At 34.6% G+C, this 17440-nt stretch overlaps 3 protein-coding genes across 6 annotated transcripts; 2 read left to right on the top strand and 1 right to left on the bottom strand.

Annotated features, from left to right (window-relative positions):
- The first annotated feature begins 392 nt into the window (after nucleotides 1–392).
- On the top strand, nucleotides 393–10344 carry LOC137824211 (protein ENHANCED DOWNY MILDEW 2). 3 transcript variants are annotated; one of them, XR_016514904.1, is made up of 19 exons: nucleotides 487–572; nucleotides 814–1278; nucleotides 1374–1470; nucleotides 2235–2285; nucleotides 2377–2516; nucleotides 3323–3419; nucleotides 3526–3624; nucleotides 4153–4400; nucleotides 4494–4574; nucleotides 4657–5124; nucleotides 5289–5436; nucleotides 5523–5624; nucleotides 6295–6401; nucleotides 7758–7799; nucleotides 8311–8421; nucleotides 8611–8682; nucleotides 8772–8890; nucleotides 9001–9064; nucleotides 9539–10344. XR_016514904.1 is itself a non-coding variant. In XM_068629738.2 (19 exons), the coding sequence occupies exons 2-19, from the start codon at nucleotides 839–841 to the stop codon at nucleotides 10115–10117; spliced, it is 3051 nt and encodes a 1016-aa protein (XP_068485839.2). In that variant the 5' UTR covers nucleotides 487–572; nucleotides 814–838; the 3' UTR covers nucleotides 10118–10344. The 3 variants fall into 3 exon arrangements, 2 of the variants coding, with proteins under 2 accessions (XP_068485840.2, XP_068485839.2); XM_068629738.2 differs by having other exon boundaries at nucleotides 6309–6401; XM_068629739.2 differs by lacking the exon at nucleotides 6295–6401 and having other exon boundaries at nucleotides 393–572.
- A 392-nt stretch (nucleotides 10345–10736) lies between these two features.
- LOC137824210 (putative long-chain-alcohol O-fatty-acyltransferase 5) lies at nucleotides 10737–11909 on the top strand. The gene has a single exon (XM_068629737.2). It carries the CDS (start codon nucleotides 10748–10750, stop codon nucleotides 11777–11779), a length of 1032 nt encoding a protein of 343 aa, XP_068485838.1. The 5' UTR covers nucleotides 10737–10747; the 3' UTR covers nucleotides 11780–11909.
- Nucleotides 11910–13316: 1407 nt separating this feature from the next.
- On the bottom strand, nucleotides 13317–16869 carry LOC137826389 (syntaxin-51). Of its 2 annotated transcripts, none has more exons than XM_068632340.2 (6): nucleotides 16650–16869; nucleotides 14565–14786; nucleotides 14070–14272; nucleotides 13890–13990; nucleotides 13747–13791; nucleotides 13317–13628 (listed from the first exon to the last, which is right to left on the bottom strand). In XM_068632340.2, the coding sequence occupies exons 2-6, from the start codon at nucleotides 14780–14782 to the stop codon at nucleotides 13497–13499; spliced, it is 699 nt and encodes a 232-aa protein (XP_068488441.1). In that variant the 5' UTR covers nucleotides 14783–14786; nucleotides 16650–16869; the 3' UTR covers nucleotides 13317–13496. The 2 variants fall into 2 exon arrangements, with proteins under 2 accessions (XP_068488441.1, XP_068488442.1); XM_068632341.2 differs by lacking the exon at nucleotides 16650–16869 and adding an exon at nucleotides 15351–15928.
- Between the last annotated feature and the right edge of the window lie 571 nt (nucleotides 16870–17440).

Genomic DNA, 17440 nt, shown 5'->3' with positions numbered 1-17440 from the left:
ATGATTTAATCTTAAATCCACTCGTCAAATTTAATTCCACACTAATTTCAACTAATTTAGAAAGATGAGAAAGAGATCCAAAAAAAAATTATTCAAATTGTTAAAATAAATAATAATTTTACACTTACACAAATTATAATAACATTCCTATTTTCATATAAATATTTTCTAGTCTTATTAGTAAAAATATTGATAAATAATATTTTATTTTTTTGTTTTGTGTCATCGTAATATATATCGTAATTAAAGATCTTATTTCTTTCTCTCTCTTATTCTATCTATTTTGTTTCTACTATCGTAATTGTAATATATATAAAGATCTTATTTGTTTTATATTATATAAATATATTATTTCTTAAGTCATAAATATTTTATTTCCGTTTGAAGAAAGTGTCAGATAAGGTTCTTTGTGACAGGTGGCGGTTTGAGGAAGAAGAAGAGTGACGTGGCAACTCCTATAAAAATCGTAGCAGCGCCAAAATTTTCATTGTGGATTTAACTTTCTAACCTAAGAAGAAACTCTTCGCTTTCACTTCTACTTTTGGTTCTTTCCCTCTCTCGCGCGTTACAAGGTTACTTCATTTCTCCACCATTGTCGTTTTCTTTTTCGATTTTTGAATTTTTTAGGGTTTTTCTTGTTTCTAAAGAGTTTTTGTTTCTGCTACCATTGCATTTTTTCAATTTGTTACACTCCTCCATTGACGAGGGAGGGGTTTTGTGTTTAAACCTTGAGTGGTTATGATTGCTTTATGTATACGTTATCATTAACAATTACTCACTCTTTTGATTTTGTTTTCTTGGTTGTTTTGGTAGTGTGTGTGGAAAGTGAGACTTTGAGATGAAGAGGGGTAGGTCGCATTCAGATGATGAAGATGAGTGTGAGTCTGAGGTTCAGTTAATCTCTGTGTCAAATTACCATCTTGTTGACGATGAGGACAATCCTGTGTCTTTTGCTGTGTTGCCAATTCAATGGGATGATTCTGAGAACTGTGGTGGTTGCGAAGAGAAGGTGTTTCTGGACGGGGATGCCGATAGCGGGCTGTTGAAGATTTTCATGCAAGTGACGGCGTGGAGATTTGATCTTTCCAAAGCGAGACCCGAGGTGTTCTTGCTGGCAAAGGATGGAAGGTGGATCAAGATTGAGAAGCCTAGGAAGGGTTTTCAGGAAAACGTAAGGACTGTTTTGATCACCCTTCATTTCCTCCATAGTTTGAAGGGAGGACATCAAATGTCTGTGGGATCTCTCTGGCAAGACTTGAGCAAGGATAGGGAGTTGAGGTATTTTTTTTCTTTCTTCTGAACGTTCTTATTCTGATAATGATGTATGTGAAACTGCATTTCATGATTCTTTTTTTCTGAAAATTTATTTGTAGCTCTTGTGGGTTTAAGCCTTCACAAAAGGATTTATCGGACCACGTGCTTTTGATTGGCAAAGCTTCCAAAAGGGATTCTGTCTTAGCTAAGTCCAAGGTTTGTATTTCCCTTTCTATATAGTCTTACTGTCGATTCCAGAAAATTTACGTCGTGGGTGCAACATTATTGTGTATGTAAACGTTTAATTACTCATTTAGTCCCTGTACTTGTCTGAAATCTGAATGAGCATGTGTTTTGGTCCCTGCTTAAGGTGATGATGTTAAGACTGCTACAAAGTAAGTAAACTTCTTCACAATAGAAAATTTCTGGCGTATTTACATAGTTATCAATCTTGGTTTCAAGGTAGAAATCTCATGATTCTATTTTATTCTATACTTTAATTTGTTTAAGTAAATGATTTAGTTTCACAGATAAATGGCAATACATTTTTAAGTAGGTTTTTAATGGAGTGTATCCTATGTTGAGGAAGTTAATTGATGAACTTCACATATGACACTATGTTTTTGAACCACTTTGACTTCCGTTGTTGATGGGATGAAAAATATATAACAATAACTTGTATCAGATTGACTCCTTTTTAATTTCATTTTGAGGGAGACCCTTCTTTGTTCTTTATATTGGATGATGTATCTATGGGATTTCATGTTTAGGACTAGTTCGTGAAAATTGATTGTACATAACACTGAACTATATAAGATGTTTTGATCTCATATACTATTCTATCCTTAAGAGTTTGCACGCGGCAATGAAATTTGATCAATTTGCTCTCTGTTTCTTTTAATTTTCTCTATTTTCATTAGATATGACTTGTTTATTGTTCCCAACATGTGTGCTTCATTTTAATTTGATGACTTGTACAGATTTTGCTCATGGTTTTGGAGAAACTGAAGAATCAAAGTCTTCTTGATGAGGTCTGTTTTTACAATCATTGAAGTTGATTTTCTCTGAGGCACTTAATTCTAGCCTTGTGTATTTTTAATGATTTTTTCTACTTTATTTCAGGAAGTTAATGATTTTGAACAGCATGGACTTCCAGTTGTTGAAATTGACAGTTATATGCTAGATAAATCTAATGAAGAGTCTGAAGAAATGGATGCTTTGGATGTTTGCGCATTTTGTGACAATGGTGGTAATGTTATATGGTATGTTATTTTTTCAGATGGGTTAATTTATTTTAAGAATCTGTATCTGTCCTCGTGTATCTTTCTGACTGCATATCTATTGTTAAGGATTATTGGAATAATGATTATGCATAATAATACTCTATACTGAAATTTCATAAAATACCAACACAATGGTTCTATTTACAAAAGGTATCAAGTACTTGATCTGTAGAAAATCTAGTATAAGCAAAATCCGCCAAGATATTGCGAGCCATAATCATAATAAAAAAATGGTGGTAATGTTATATGGTATGCTATTTTTTTCATTGGGTTAGTTTATTTTAATTGGTATACTTTAATCTATTTTAAGTGGTGGTAATTTATTTTCATTGGTATACTTGATCTGTCCTCCTTTATATTTGTCTCACTGCATGTCTTTCGTTAAGAATTATTGGAATAGAGACTGCATAATAATACTTTATATTGATACGGTGTGTAAAATTAGAATAAAATACCAACACAATGGTTCTATTTACACAAGTAATCAAATACTTGATTGCGGGCTGTAGAAAATTCAGTATAAGCCAAATCCTGCCAAGATATAATGAGCCATAGTCATAATAAAAAGGAAACAAACAAAAAAAAGTAATAAAATCAGTAACCATCTCCTAAGATGACTAATTGATTCTACAATATATTCTAAAGATAGTGTAAGGAACCTGAAGTACTATATATTCTGATAAATTTCTTACAGTAAATTACATGAAGTTTTCATTTGCTTCCCTACTGTAGAATAGTTTTTGAGTTTTTGTTCTTAATTTAACATTATTTAATATTAATTGCAGTTGTGATGGCGTGTGCATGAGATCATTTCATGCTACAAAGGAGGCTGGTAGAGAAAATAGTTGTTCTTCTCTTGGTTTTACCAAGAAGGAAGTTGATGTATGATAGTGCTCTATTGTTTTCCATTTATATTTTACTTCTCCTTTTCCACTTCATATAATTTGGAAGAAATTTGTTTGACTGTGGCCATGGCAAAATTATGCAGGAGATCCAGAACTTTTATTGTAAGAATTGTGAATGTCATCAGCACCAATGTTTTGCATGTGGCAAGCTGGGGTCTTCTGATAAAGTTATTGGTGCAGAGGTATAGCTATGGAAAAAGCTTATCTTCTTGCTTTCATCATTTAATTATTTTCCTTTGGCAGAATGATGTGCTTCCTTGTCATTGTTAGTCAAATTATTGGTTGTTTACTACTTTATATTGACTTTTTTAGCCATTGTAGTAGAATTGAGATCCAAATTCAAAATCAAGCATGCCCTTTGAATCTTACATTTCCCCCCTTTTTTCTTCAATAAATAAAGCAACTTTTTTGTATTACCCAACCCCAAAAGTAATCTTATTAAGGGATGCGGACAGGTCTGTCATTTCCTCACAATGTTGACAATTTATGAAAACTAACCTTGACATGAATAGTATTTTATCTATTCCTCTTCTCACACCATGCATTCATGTGAATTTCATAGTCAAACACTTCTCCTGCTTCAATATCTGTTCTATCTTGCACTAATTATGATCGATTTATTAAAACACCAACAAGCCTTGGAAACAAGGTGGTTGTTCTGGAGCTTCCTGTAATACATGGTACTAAGTTTTTGGGAATTCTCCTTTCAGGTTTTTAAATGTGCTTCTGGAACCTGTGACCGTTTTTATCATCCACATTGTGTTGCAAAATTACTTCCCGATGTAGTCAAGCAAGTCACAAAGGAATTTGAGAGCAATATTGCTGATGGGAATCCTTTTACTTGCCCCCTTCATTATTGTTGTGTCTGTAAAGGATTGGAAAATATGATGGATCCTGAGTTGCAGTTTGCTGTTTGTAGGCGTTGTCCAAAGGCATATCATCGTAAATGTTTGCCAAGGTTTGTCTTATTTTATTACGTATTTCTTGTCTTCATTTTTATAATTCTAATTGACAGTGTCTAGAGGGTTGATTCTCAAATTACTTTTTTCAGAGAATTTACTGCTGACAAAAGTGATATACTAAGGGCTTGGGAAGGTCTTCTACCAAAGAACCGCATTCTTATATATTGCTTGTAAGTGTTATGGATTCTTTAGTTTTTCAATTTGTACTTGTTAATACTTGATGTAACTATGTTTTACGTTTACATTGACCAGAAATCATGAAATTGATCCTAAACTTGGGACTCCTGTAAGAGGTCATATAAAATTCCCCAAAATGAAAGCTACTGCTCAAAAAATTGATAGTACTATTGAGCAGAAAAAGCCTTCAACTAAAAAGAGGGTTATGTTGAAGAAAAATATTGACTCAGATAGCTCAGCTGGCAAAAGCACTTCAAAAGGATCTAAATTGACTGCGAAGAAGCCATCTAATAAGAAGATTTCCAGTTCAAATATGTCAAAAAAGCCAAAATCAAAAGAAACATCAAGGTGTTTGACTGAAAATAAGATGTCAATCTTGAAGAAATTTGAAATTCCTGACACTGAGCAAAAATATAACCAGCAAACAGAGAATGAGGGTTTGGAGCAAATTGAGCGTGACAATCAGATAAATAAGTTGAATACTATGCCTATTGGAAAGTTGAGTATTGATTTGCCTCCACTGGATGCTGATTCGGAAAAGAGGTAAATCTGTCTTATTTTCTAAATATGATGATGATATTGAAATTTAATACTAGTATTTGACACTGAGAATTCTCTTGCCTTCTTGTTTGAAACTTGAGAGCTGAAGCTGTCATTAAGATAATGTTAAGAACTTGTTTACATAAACATGTTTTCCTCCATTGTAGTTTGTTGGATTTATTTAAAGAAGCCAGTTCATCCATTACGTTGGAGAATGTCTTAGAAAAGCACACATTTGCTTCTACTCATAGTCAATCGATGAGAAGTGTTGTGGAGAAGACCATTACAACGGAGAAATTGGAAGATTCAGTCAATGTACATAACTTTATACGTTTATTGCTATGGTTTCCCACTCAGGAATTTCCGGTAAGATTATTAATTTTGTTGTTCTTTATGTACAGTCCGTTCGAACAGCTATAAGGATGCTCGAGAGTGGGTGCAGCATTCAGGACGCGGAAGCTGTTTGTGATCCTGATGTTCTGAAACACATATTTAAGTGGAAGGTGCTTAGTGCTTTTCTTTTTAAATTCTTTTATTTTATTTATTTATTATTATTATTATTTTATTGCAATTGAAAAAGGAATGTTAGTTTATAGGCATGTTATAGTAATGATTGACACATATTGATGTAAAGCGAAAGTGAGTCTACTTGTCTATAGCTGGTGGGAGTACCATGTACGTGTTTGATTCTGAGCATTTGTTTTTTATAGAATGTGATAGGTGAGTTTTTTTATCTAAGCCATTGACCAGAGTCATGGGAGAAGGTCATAATGTTTGACCTTTCATTACCCTAAGACTATTGATTAAGGAATGGTGTCTTTGTATTTGTTACCTGAGAGAAAATTTCATATATTGTTCTTTTTGCATTGTCATTGTGGTGGTGGCTTTGCTCAGTACTTATTCAGAGATGTAGATAAATCAGCAAAATTGTAGGTCTGCTCAGTACTTATTCAGAGGTTGTGCTGTTAAAACTTGATTAAAAGCTTAAAACTAATTGATCTTATTATATTACAATTTCATTCATGACATGATAAGATAGGCTTTTGAGCATTAGCTTTGAAATTTGATGTATTGCCAATGTTCCTGTTATTTTACAAAATTGACCATGGTCAAGATTTTCATTTTTTTTTGAGATTTTTCAATTTAGTAATCTGTAGTCTCAACTTCATTCAGTGAATTTCCTGTAGGATGAGCTGAAAATATATCTTGCACCCATTCTATATGGTAACTGCTATACATCGTATGATCGCCAATTTACACATGTGGAAAAGTTGGAAGGGGTACCTACTTATATTTCTACTTAAATTTATCTCCTTCTGTTCTACAAACTTAATTGAATTTATGTACCATTTATACTCTTTCTTCTATTATATTTTTCTATTTTTAAGTCTTTAGGTATTGTTGAGTTGGCGATATATGATGTCTAGCCTTTATATCCTCTTTTCTGTAAGAAGCATATTATTGATTTTGAACTGCCCTTTGAGCATTGACTATAGGCTTCAAGTAGAGGCAGATATTATCACGAATAGGATAAATAGTAAAGTAAGCCTCTCCTGTTTTGTTAAAGCAAAATAGAAGCTTGGCAGTATGTACAGGGATAGGAAACAGGTTGACTTATGCAGTTATTTGTAGAAACTCATTCTCCAAGCTTTTATGGAAAAACTGTTTTTTTTTCCTTTTACTTTTACGTAATAAGCTTTTAGATGTGTTTTGTCCAATTTCTCCTTTTTAGGAGAAGAGAAGCCTAAAATATTTGGGTAAACACCACCTTAGAGGACCCGATACAGTCAGGTAGATGTGTGTTCGGTTTAATGGTTGCGGAAAGTGATCAATAATTAGGAAAATGTGATGTGTTCTTATGAGGGGGGAGCTGTTGGTGTTAAGTAAGTACTTTATGCCAAAGCCTAACCAATCTAGGAGGTGGCCACTGGTTACCTTTATAATTATATCCCTTTATATTTACCTGTATTTGAGTTTCGCAGTCACTATACGTAATGATTTCCTTATAAAAGAAAGGGTTAGCAAAGGAACATCGTGTGACCGTACTTTTTTATTGTGTTTAAGCCTACGTCATATTCATTGTTTTCATGCCAATTAAATTTAGTTTGCATCCTACCTATGTATCCATATTAATAATTGATAGTATATGCTATGATAGTTGTTGCAACTTGAAAGTACAAACTGTTGTAGGTGCCTAGTCAGCATTTTGTAACTGTCTAACTGAAGCCAGTTATACCGAACTGTTAGTTAATTATATAGTCTAGTTTTCAAAGTTGCTGCTAATAACACATGGTCAGTTATGCTAGCTTTCAGTTATTATATCTATGGTATAGTAAATATAGTTAGCAAAGCATGTAAGAGCAAGCTACTTCTGTATAAATACCAACATATGTACTTCAAGCAAGTAATGCATTATATCATTTCTCATTCTCATTATTACTGTATTAACATATGTACTTCAAGCAAGTAATGCATTATATCATTTCTCATTCTCATTATTACTGTATTAACATATGTACTTCAAGCAAGTAATGCATTATATCATTTCTCATTCTCATTATTACTATATTACTTTCTTAAATAATCAATCATACATCATTCAAGCATTGCTCAAAGAATGATCTTTACTTATGCAGATCGCATATAAACTTCAGTGGTTTGCTCAGAATGGTGATACGGTAGGCCCTCCTGTACTTGTGCACTTATTTTAAATATCACATCTCCATTAGTAGCATAAATTGTCAGTAGTTGACCTTTTTATTATCTGAACCCGAGCGAAGATAATAATTGATTTGGCATTGTACCAATCTGTAGTTCCTAGTTTCTTGACAGATATGTAGGAAAACTTTGTTTAAATTTTTTAGTCAATGATTTAAGGGAACTAAATCTTGCTGTCTTTGACAATTCTCTCTCTTATCATTGTTATTGGTCTCACTTGTTTTGCAAAGATTTTTGTTGAATTCCATGCTGATTTTCTTTTAATGAATTTTAGGCAATATACTTGAAACCTGTTTTTACAATAAATTTCTTGAGTATGCTTGAATTTTCTTTATATTCAATTTTCACAAAACAAAATTATCTGATTTTCCTCGTGAAATTTTCTGTCTGGTGGATGAGCATTCGTGACATTTTATTCTATTTCTGATTGTTGAAGTTAAATACCTGATATACATAGTTAATGATGTTCAGATTGTGGACTTGAGCTGTGGTGCTAATGATTTTAGCATCCTTATGAAGAAAAGGCTTGAGGAGGCTGGGAAGAAATGTTCGTACAGAAAATATGATTTACTTCCAACAAAGGTAGATTCTGGTTTGTGTTGGATAGTTAAATATGGAAGATACATGGTTATTGGGAGAATAATGTTTAGATTATAATGATTTATTCTAATTTCACATAATTTAGTAATTAAAGTTATTATACTTTAGTTAAAGATTTTGCTTTTGACTATCTTTTTAGTTTTTTTATGATTCTTTTGTTGTCAATAACAGAATGAATTTAGTTCTGAAAGGAGTGATTGGATGACTGTACATCAAACCGAGTTACCCTCAGGGTCACAGTTGGTAAGAAAATTTCAATTGCATGGTTAAGATGTGCATGGATATCTCGAAACGAATGCACTTCTAATTTTTTATTTTTGCTTCTGTACCAGATCATTGGTCTCACCCCTCCTCCCCTTGGTCATAAAGCATTGGCTAACAAGTTTATAGACAAGGCTCTTGAGTTTAAACCAAAGCTCCTAATTCTTATAGTAGACCCAGAGATAGAGAGGTAAGACCCTTTCTCAGTAAGACCCTTTCTCAATCGTCTACCCTAGAACTGTCACTGACATTGTTGAAGTTTTTCTGCCTTTTCACCATTGTTTCTTGCTTGTCATACAGGCTCAATAAAAAACTATCCCTGTATGATCTTATATGGGAGGATGAGAATTTTCCATCAGACACGGTTAGTCTCTCTGTCTACCTGCATGCACTCACTCACGAGATGGGGATCTGCTTATAATGAATTGCTCTTTTGTAAAAGGCACATTTACCCGATCTAACCATCGAATCGTGTCACAATACTTGATGATCATGCATGTCAAATTGAAGACCAAATAGGAATTTATAAGAGTCTATAAAGTAGTTCATAATTTAAAGTAATTCTATAAAAAAATTATCAATTTTAGATTATATGGAAATTTATGGGCTGGGTCTACCTTCCATAAAACTTTAAATCCGAATTCAATTTATGTTGTTCGATGCTTGTAAGAGTGATTAAATGGTATGATCAAACTGTATCAAGACTTAACCCCAAGACTAAGTGGATCCCCACCATGTACATTGCAGTTTTATTATGTATTAAAGCTATTCTTTCATGGAAGCATCTTAACCTAACGGCACTATTTCCTTTTTTCTTGTTCCTGCCCTTTTTACGCAGTCAATTTATGTACCTGGATCAGTTCATGCAAATGACAGACAAATAGATAAAAAGAATGTAAGGCCTCCCAGACTCTCCCTTTGGAGCCGCTCTGACTGGACTACGAAACACAGAGTCATAGCCCAAGACTATGATCATGTGTGCAACGAGCATGACACATTGGCTGCTGCTGTTCATGCTACCTCTGGAACTTATGCTGACAATTCAAAGTTAACTCATGACGAAGAAGATCAGGCATCTGTAAGTGGTAATGTTCAGAAAAGAAGCTTAAGTTACAATGTTGACGAATGTTGGAAGGGCATGCCTGGGAAGTCACGAAGGAAGAGAAAACATATTGAAGAAAATATCTCAGCGGTAGCTGTGATCCCACCAGCCAAAAGGCATGCTGTAAATAAAATATGTAATGGAGTAGCTGACGACACTCAACCCATTCCACTGAATACAAGTTCTTTGGGTTCTGAACCTCGTACATTCAGTAAAAGCGTCAGTTTTGGATATGGTGGTGGATTGCATGGTTTTGCTGCTGCTCCTAACTATGAATATGCAAGCAAACATTCGTGTGGTTGGCTCGAAGAGTAGTTATTTAGTTCTTCTTCTCTTCTTTTTGCAGAATCATGTCCCTCGCAGTACATACACTGATGAAGGGAAGAAATCTCTGAATAGCTTAAGATTAACTAACAATTTTGATATTAGGAAATCATTGAGTTTTACCTAGTTTTTGTAAAAAGGCTTGCATAAAATATATTCTTTCTCGCAGTACATAATATATACCAGTCAACTTTTTATCTTATGGAAGTTCTTCCTTTGCTTGTAATTGATTCGTATACAGGACAATAGTTGGAGAATTGGAATTGTTTGTCAAAATTTCATTTTTTCTTTAAACAATCATTTTTCACATTATTATAGTATTTAGTTATTAAAAATATTTTAATTCATCCAAATCTAAAAGTGAAGTTTTAGTCTCTGTTAAATTTATACATTATTTCTTAGTCATCTAATTTGAAAATAACTCATTTTACTTCATAAAGCTGTTAAAACATCTTTACACTAAATTAAGATTGAAAAATTTATTAATAGTTCAAAAATTCAATGGATGAGAAAAAAAGGATAATTTGTAAATAAACTTTTATCCAAATGCTGGAAATTAAAAATGACATTCCAATTTAAAGAAGCATTGTGACTCTGTGAGGTTAGAATTGAGGAAAGAAGATGAATATGGGAAGAGGTAAATGTGTGGAAATGGAAGGAGAAATGAAGAGCTTAATGAAGGTATGGGTTTCAGTGCTGATCTCACTGTGTTACTGCTATTTCATTTCATCAAAGTTACCCAAAGGCATGTTGAGATTTGTGTCTCTCTCACCTGTGTTGTACCAATTCTCCATGCTACCTCTTCAACTCTCCTCTGTTCTTCCAACTGGTGTCACTGCCTTCTTCATCACTTTCCTCACCAACTCCAAACTTCTTCTCTTCACTTTCCATTTGGGCCCTCTCTCTTCAAACTCCATCACTCTCCTTCACTTTTTCTCCTCTGCATGCTTCCCAATCACACAAACCCTAAAACCACACACCAAACTCAAATTTCACCCCATTTTTCTCCCAATCAAGGTCTTGCTTTTTGCACTCCTTCTCATACCCATCAACCAAAAACTTCACCCCACACTTCTTCTAAGCCTCTATTGCACCCTTGTGTATCTTCTATTGGATATTATCATAGGACTCTGCAACATTCTCGTCAACGCCGCGTTTCGCGTTCAGCTACAGTTACCGTCCGATGAACCTTATCTCTCGACCTCGTTGCGTGATTTCTGGGCGAGAAGGTGGAACCTCACAGTGACGCATACGCTGCGACACACCGTATATAATCCTGTCAGATCATTATTGTCCGATTCACTATTGGGCCCCCAGTGGGCCTGGGTGTGTGGCGTCATGGCCACTTTCTTGGTGTCTGGGTTGATGCACGAACTTATATTCTACTACGTCACACGTGTGGGTCCCACGTGGGAGGTTACGTGCTTCTTTTTGCTCCACGGGGTTTGCGTGGTTGCGGAGTTTGGTGCGACGAAATGGTTGGGCCGTAAATGCAGACTGCATTGGGCCGTTACGGGGCCCATTACTGTTGGGTTTGTGATCGCCACCGCCGGGTGGCTCTTCTTTCCACCGTTGATGCGGAGTGGCGCGGACCAGAGATCCATTACGGAGTTCAACAACGTTGTTGAGTGTGTTACGGGAATATTTTACTAGTGTCACTGTAACATTTTTCTTCCTGCACCCCTGTATTTGAAATACTGTGGGTGATTTTGAAATAGGGATTTCGTAAGCAATAAGTGTTTCGGAATAGGAATTCCGTAAGCAAAGGATGTTTTCATAATAAGAAATTCAGAAGATAAAAAATCATTCCAAAATATTTTTTATGGAATAAATTTTTTTATTTTTGAATTGGTAAACCCAGAATTAATAAAATGTATTCCAAAAAATCTGTTCCAGAAATATTCTAGAAAGAACAATGCATAAGTCATTTTTAAATGGGTAAAATAGTCTTTTTCGAAAATATTGATGCAAAAAGATATTTGTTAAGGTGCATAAGCCTAATAATTATTAGTTACTTATATAACTTTTGACTCTTTTATTATATAAAAACTTTATCTCATTGTTCTCAATTAAGTTTAGGGTTAAATTTTTTTTTTCCGTGGGCGTAACTTACTTTATTATTCACTATTGATTAAATTTATTAAATGGAATTTGTGCAGCGATGTTTAGTTGATGTAAAACAGAAAAGATTTAATTTACTAGCAATTTATAAATACTGATTAAAGATTAAAGAGTATTCAATATAACATATTAAATAATTTCATTCATTTAAAATGTTGTGGTGGTGTGAATACGGGAACTATGAGTGAATAAAGTGGCTGAGGGTCAACAGATTTTATGCTTTTAAAGAAACTAGAAACAGAAACCAAAATGTTATTCTTGTAAATGTACTAAATAAAAACAGAAAATGTAACTTTGAGCCAAAAAGTTCTTTAAGTATTTTTTTTCTTCAAAAAGTTGGATATTGACATTGTATGTGTAGCTCAAAAGCAAAATTGTAAGTGGAATGGATCAATATGTAGGTGTAGGTATCCTTAAATTGTTTACTAGATTAAGATAACAATATATAATAAGCAAGATTAAAGGCCTGCTTGTGTAGCGGTTCAAACAGTTGAATTTGTCATTTTAAGGCTTAAACACCAATAAATACAAAAATAGTAACTGTGGCAACAAATCTCTTTGCTGATGAATAGAAATGGGAACAAAAACTTAGTACTCAATTTTAATCCTCAAAAATGTCAGATGTTAATGAGATGGTGACAGATCCACAACCGTAAAACGGAAAATGATAGTTAGACAATTCTTAGAGTTGCATATAATTCTTAGAGTTGCATATAACGATAAGTTAAAAAATAAATATATATAATAAAAAGTAAGCTTGTAATTAAATTATATAAAAAAATATTAAAATAATAGTATTAAGAGTTGTATAAAAAAGTGGTTGTCAATTACTCTTTTGGATCAGACAATTTTTATCAAAAAGTTATAACAAAGAGGATTCTAGATAATGGATTACAACAAAGTAAGGAAGATACATAACTTGGTGTATAGCAAGGCATAAACATTCCTTCCCTCCTTACTCGGGCAATCGCTAAACTAAATGAGCAAAGTTAAGGATCACATCATCACCTATTAAGAGTTATGAAACGGTAGTTCGGCACATTAACATTCCAGCAATTAATCTTTCATATTGTACAAGAGAAAAACACACTATATATAAACACTTAAATATGTCAATTACAATACAACCACAAATTCCATGTCATTGAGGAAGTAGCAAGGGAAATCATGAAACTCCGTTATGATACTTGTGTGCACGTCAGAAACAAACACAAAAGAATCTTGAGAAGTTGGGTTATTTACTATGGCATCACAAATATTTGACCAATAGCCAAATCACAATAACTAAAAGCACTATACCAACCACTGATAAAAGCATGCAGAGGCAGGAACAACCACCCTTGGTTCGCTTATTTAAAACTGCTAAGTTCTTCTGCACTCTCTGTTTTCACAACACAAATGTTCAAGTTAAGCTGCAAGTAAATTTCAATAATAACATAATTTAACTTTGATATGATTAAACGAGGGATTTGACCCAACAGAGTTACTAAGAGTGTTACCCTAAGGCGAGAATCTGTGACATCTACATGCTGGTCCAAGCCATCCTGGCAGATTAAAAAAAAGGATTCAATTTTAGAAGTGAGAAGAGAAAAAAATTGCCATAAAAAACAATAATGAAAATTAATGCACGAAGGGAACGTACAATGAGTCTGGTGTGTAAACCCAACTCTTCATTCACTGCCAAAGCAATATGTTTTGTGCTTGCTATAGTCTCTTCCAATTGCTCAAGGCCCTCGTCTTGTTCTGCTTGAACAGCAAAGCATTATTAGATCCAAAGAACAGACTGAAACTGATTTATTTTCTAACAGTCTCATCAAGTGACCTTTCATTAGTTGCCGTTGAAATCCGACAAGTCCATTGTTGTCCATGCCAACAGTTCTGGCCATTGCATCTGGTTTTCCTTCTGGTCCAAGCAAACTATCTCTATTTGAAAAGTTTGACATGTTCAATGTGGAAGCCATTTGATTGACTCTTGATCTCAAACTCGCGAGCATGTCCTTGCGGCGATTCATCTCCTTCTCAGATCTGCATCAAGTAAGTGAAATACACTTCACAAAACAGTAATGCAAACTTCATCATACACCTTCACAGCGTAATTGAAAGCATTGTCTCTTTTCTACTAAAACTACATGGCTTAATAACATATATCTCCTGGTAGACTGGTTCCCCGACAATGAATTTAGTATTACAGTGTTAAAAACATCACTAGAGACATTATTAATATCAGGAAACTTCTACAAAACATTTATTCAGGGATAGAGAAGTATTAGAATAGAAGATGCAATGCATAGTGTTCCAAGATTTATTACACACTCACATGGGCTGCTTTCCAGGAAATTTGGACAATAGAGATTGCAAGCTATCAAGCCGGGTACCCAATATAGTAATCTTCCTCCTTATAGCAGTTGAATGACGCTGGATTTCTGGTCCAGATGCAGAAAATGAACTCTGCTCAGAAATCATACCACTGATATCATCAGAAAGTTTCAGTGCTTCATTATATTCCTTCATCCATGAGTTTGAAGAAGATGCCATTTGCCTGAAAGAAAAGAGTGAAAAAAGCAAAACAATTAATTGTGTTTTTATAAATAAAAAAATGAAAAAATAACAACAATTAACAGGTTGACAAAACATGGATGCCTGTTTTGAGTGCTTTGGTGTTGTATTCCGATCACGATTGAAGTTTCACCTCAAAAATCATAATGCACATGTTACCGAGGTGAAACTCTAATTTTAATCGGAGATTAACACCGAACTCATCAAAGAATCATATTTAAGTTTTAACCATAACAAATTGCCCATAGTAAATAAACTACAAAGGCCTAGAAAACTTTATGTTAAGAAATGGAATTTAAACCTAATTCAACCTCATAATCATAAGGTAAGGTTTTGTACCGGTTATAACGAATGAAATATACTAATGAAATATACTAATCTCTAGTCGAATGTAACATCTCGAACACCTCAAATGGCAGGGGACATGACAGAAGGAAAACATTCCAGGTCACATCATCACAAGAACAATTCTATTTGCTTAGTACCCATACAAAATTTACCAGTACAACCATGGTTATCAAACTCGCGTCCGAGTTTACGTACTCACTTTGTCTTGCCGAGTTAACTCGGTAGTAAACTCGTTTTTTGGGTAAACTCGGTGGACTCGGCGCAGACTCGGTGAAATCGCAGTGGACTCGCGACTCTGGTCCGAGTTGGCGAGTCCAACTGGGTTTTTTTTAAACCCCAAAACGGTGTCGTTTGTCGAGTTCTTCTGTGGAGTGCGACGATAGATCGAGCGGAGCGTGCGGTGATCGCGGGTTACAGGTGGTGGCGTCGCGGTGGTCGAGGGTTGCAGTGGTGGCGTCGCGGTGGTCGCGGGTTGCAGTGGTGGCATCGCGGTGGTCGCGGGTTGCAGGTGGTGGCGTCGCGGTGGTCGAGGGTTGCAGTGGTGGCGTCGCGGTGGTCGCGGGTTGCAGGTGGTGGCGTCGCGGTGGTCGCAGGTTGCAGGTGGTGACGTCGCGGTGGTTGCAGGTTGCTGCTTATCATTTAAGGTTAGAGAAGGGTGGTGTGAAATTAGGGTAGAAGGGATTAGGGTTTTGTGTTTTTTTATTTGGCTGCTGTTTTTTTTTTTTTTTTATCAGCATTGGGCTGCTGTATGTCTGTTTTTTTAATTGGGCTTGCTGCACATTTGTTTTTTTGGCAGAAATTGAATTTAAAGGAGGAGTATATTTTTTAAGGAATGTGTGGGAGGGAGTAGATCAAATTCAAGTGAGGTTAATAGAACTACATCTTCTAAAAATGCTCTAGGAAACTATTAATTTTATTTTTTTTAATATGAAAGCGAGTCTACGAGTCGAGTCTAGGGAGCTCCCACGAGTCTACGTAGACTCGCGAGTTTGACAACCTTGAGTACAACTGTTCAAATTAAACTACTCATCCCAACAAAACTTTCCTCCATTTAAACCAGAATTGCCGTTACATTGAGAAAGAAAAGGGAATCGCGGGTAATATAATAACTAATTACTACGTCAATTGAAGTATGAAAGAACAACGAGAAGAGCCCTTAAAGTTCACGATCGCATAGGGCAATAAATCATGGAGTCATGAATTCCCACCCATCATAGGGTGCTAAAAAACTCTATAACCTTTAACAACAACTGCACCATACAAAGTCCCCGAAACAGAAAATTAACTAGAAATCATGCACCATTAATCAAATGCAAAAATATATAAAAAAAAAATTATCAGAATAGCAAATTTCACAATCAGACTCAACACACACAGTTCTCAGCAGATGAGCATAAAGAGTAACAAACATAGTACGGTTCAGAAGGAGAAGTGTGTCGATAACTGAAAGAAATTGGAGTTAAAGTTAAGAGAGGAAACAATAGGGTGAGGAAATTACCCTCCTTTTTGGGAATTTAGGACTGTGAGCGAGAGGGAGAGGAAAGGGGTGATGGGTGCGACGTCGTTTTAGGAAGGTGACGACGGCGATAGATGGAATGAGAGGTATGGCGCCACTCACCAACCGGCACCGTCGTGTACCTCGCGGAGTGTGGAAGCGAAATGTTTCTAATTATTCTTCACCGCCACGACGTCGTTTCAGGTATTCGCGAGCTCAGAATAAAAACAATGATCATAGTTACTGGTATTTAGTTACGTGTGGTAAAAGAATTTACCACAACTAAAAATTATAATATTTTATTTTTTATAAATGATAAAAACTTTATTTTATAAATCAGTTTATGAAATTAAGTTATATTTAAAACTTATTTCTTGATAATAAAATTATTTATTATATATTCTAGCAAAGAGTTTATACGACCACCATCACATATATTTCTACGGTGAAAATATTTATGAATAAAAACCGTATCATGAAAAGTGAATTCAAATAGTTTCCGTCTTTCAAATTTAAATTAAAATAGAACCATTCACGCAAAAGAAGTATATAGTAGTAATCCCAACTTTGAAAACTGTCATTGATTTTTTTCCCCTCAATTTTGTTGTTTGTTTTTAGTTTTTATCTTAACTCTAACTATTCAAACCAAATAAAATATTTCCGGATTCTTTTATCACGATTTTATCAAATTGAATTACATAAGTCACTATTCATAAAACTTGTATATTAGATTTTTATTACTTCACATTAACTTGCTATTTGTGTATGTGACATCCTATTAACATGTACAATAA

Source organism: Phaseolus vulgaris, chromosome 8 (genome assembly GCF_051622355.1).
Source record: "Phaseolus vulgaris cultivar YP4 chromosome 8, ASM5162235v1, whole genome shotgun sequence".
In the NCBI taxonomy this organism is placed as follows: Eukaryota; Viridiplantae; Streptophyta; class Magnoliopsida; order Fabales; family Fabaceae; genus Phaseolus; species Phaseolus vulgaris.
The sequence above is the reverse complement of the archived record's forward strand: the minus strand, read 5'-3'. Positions and strand labels throughout refer to the sequence as shown.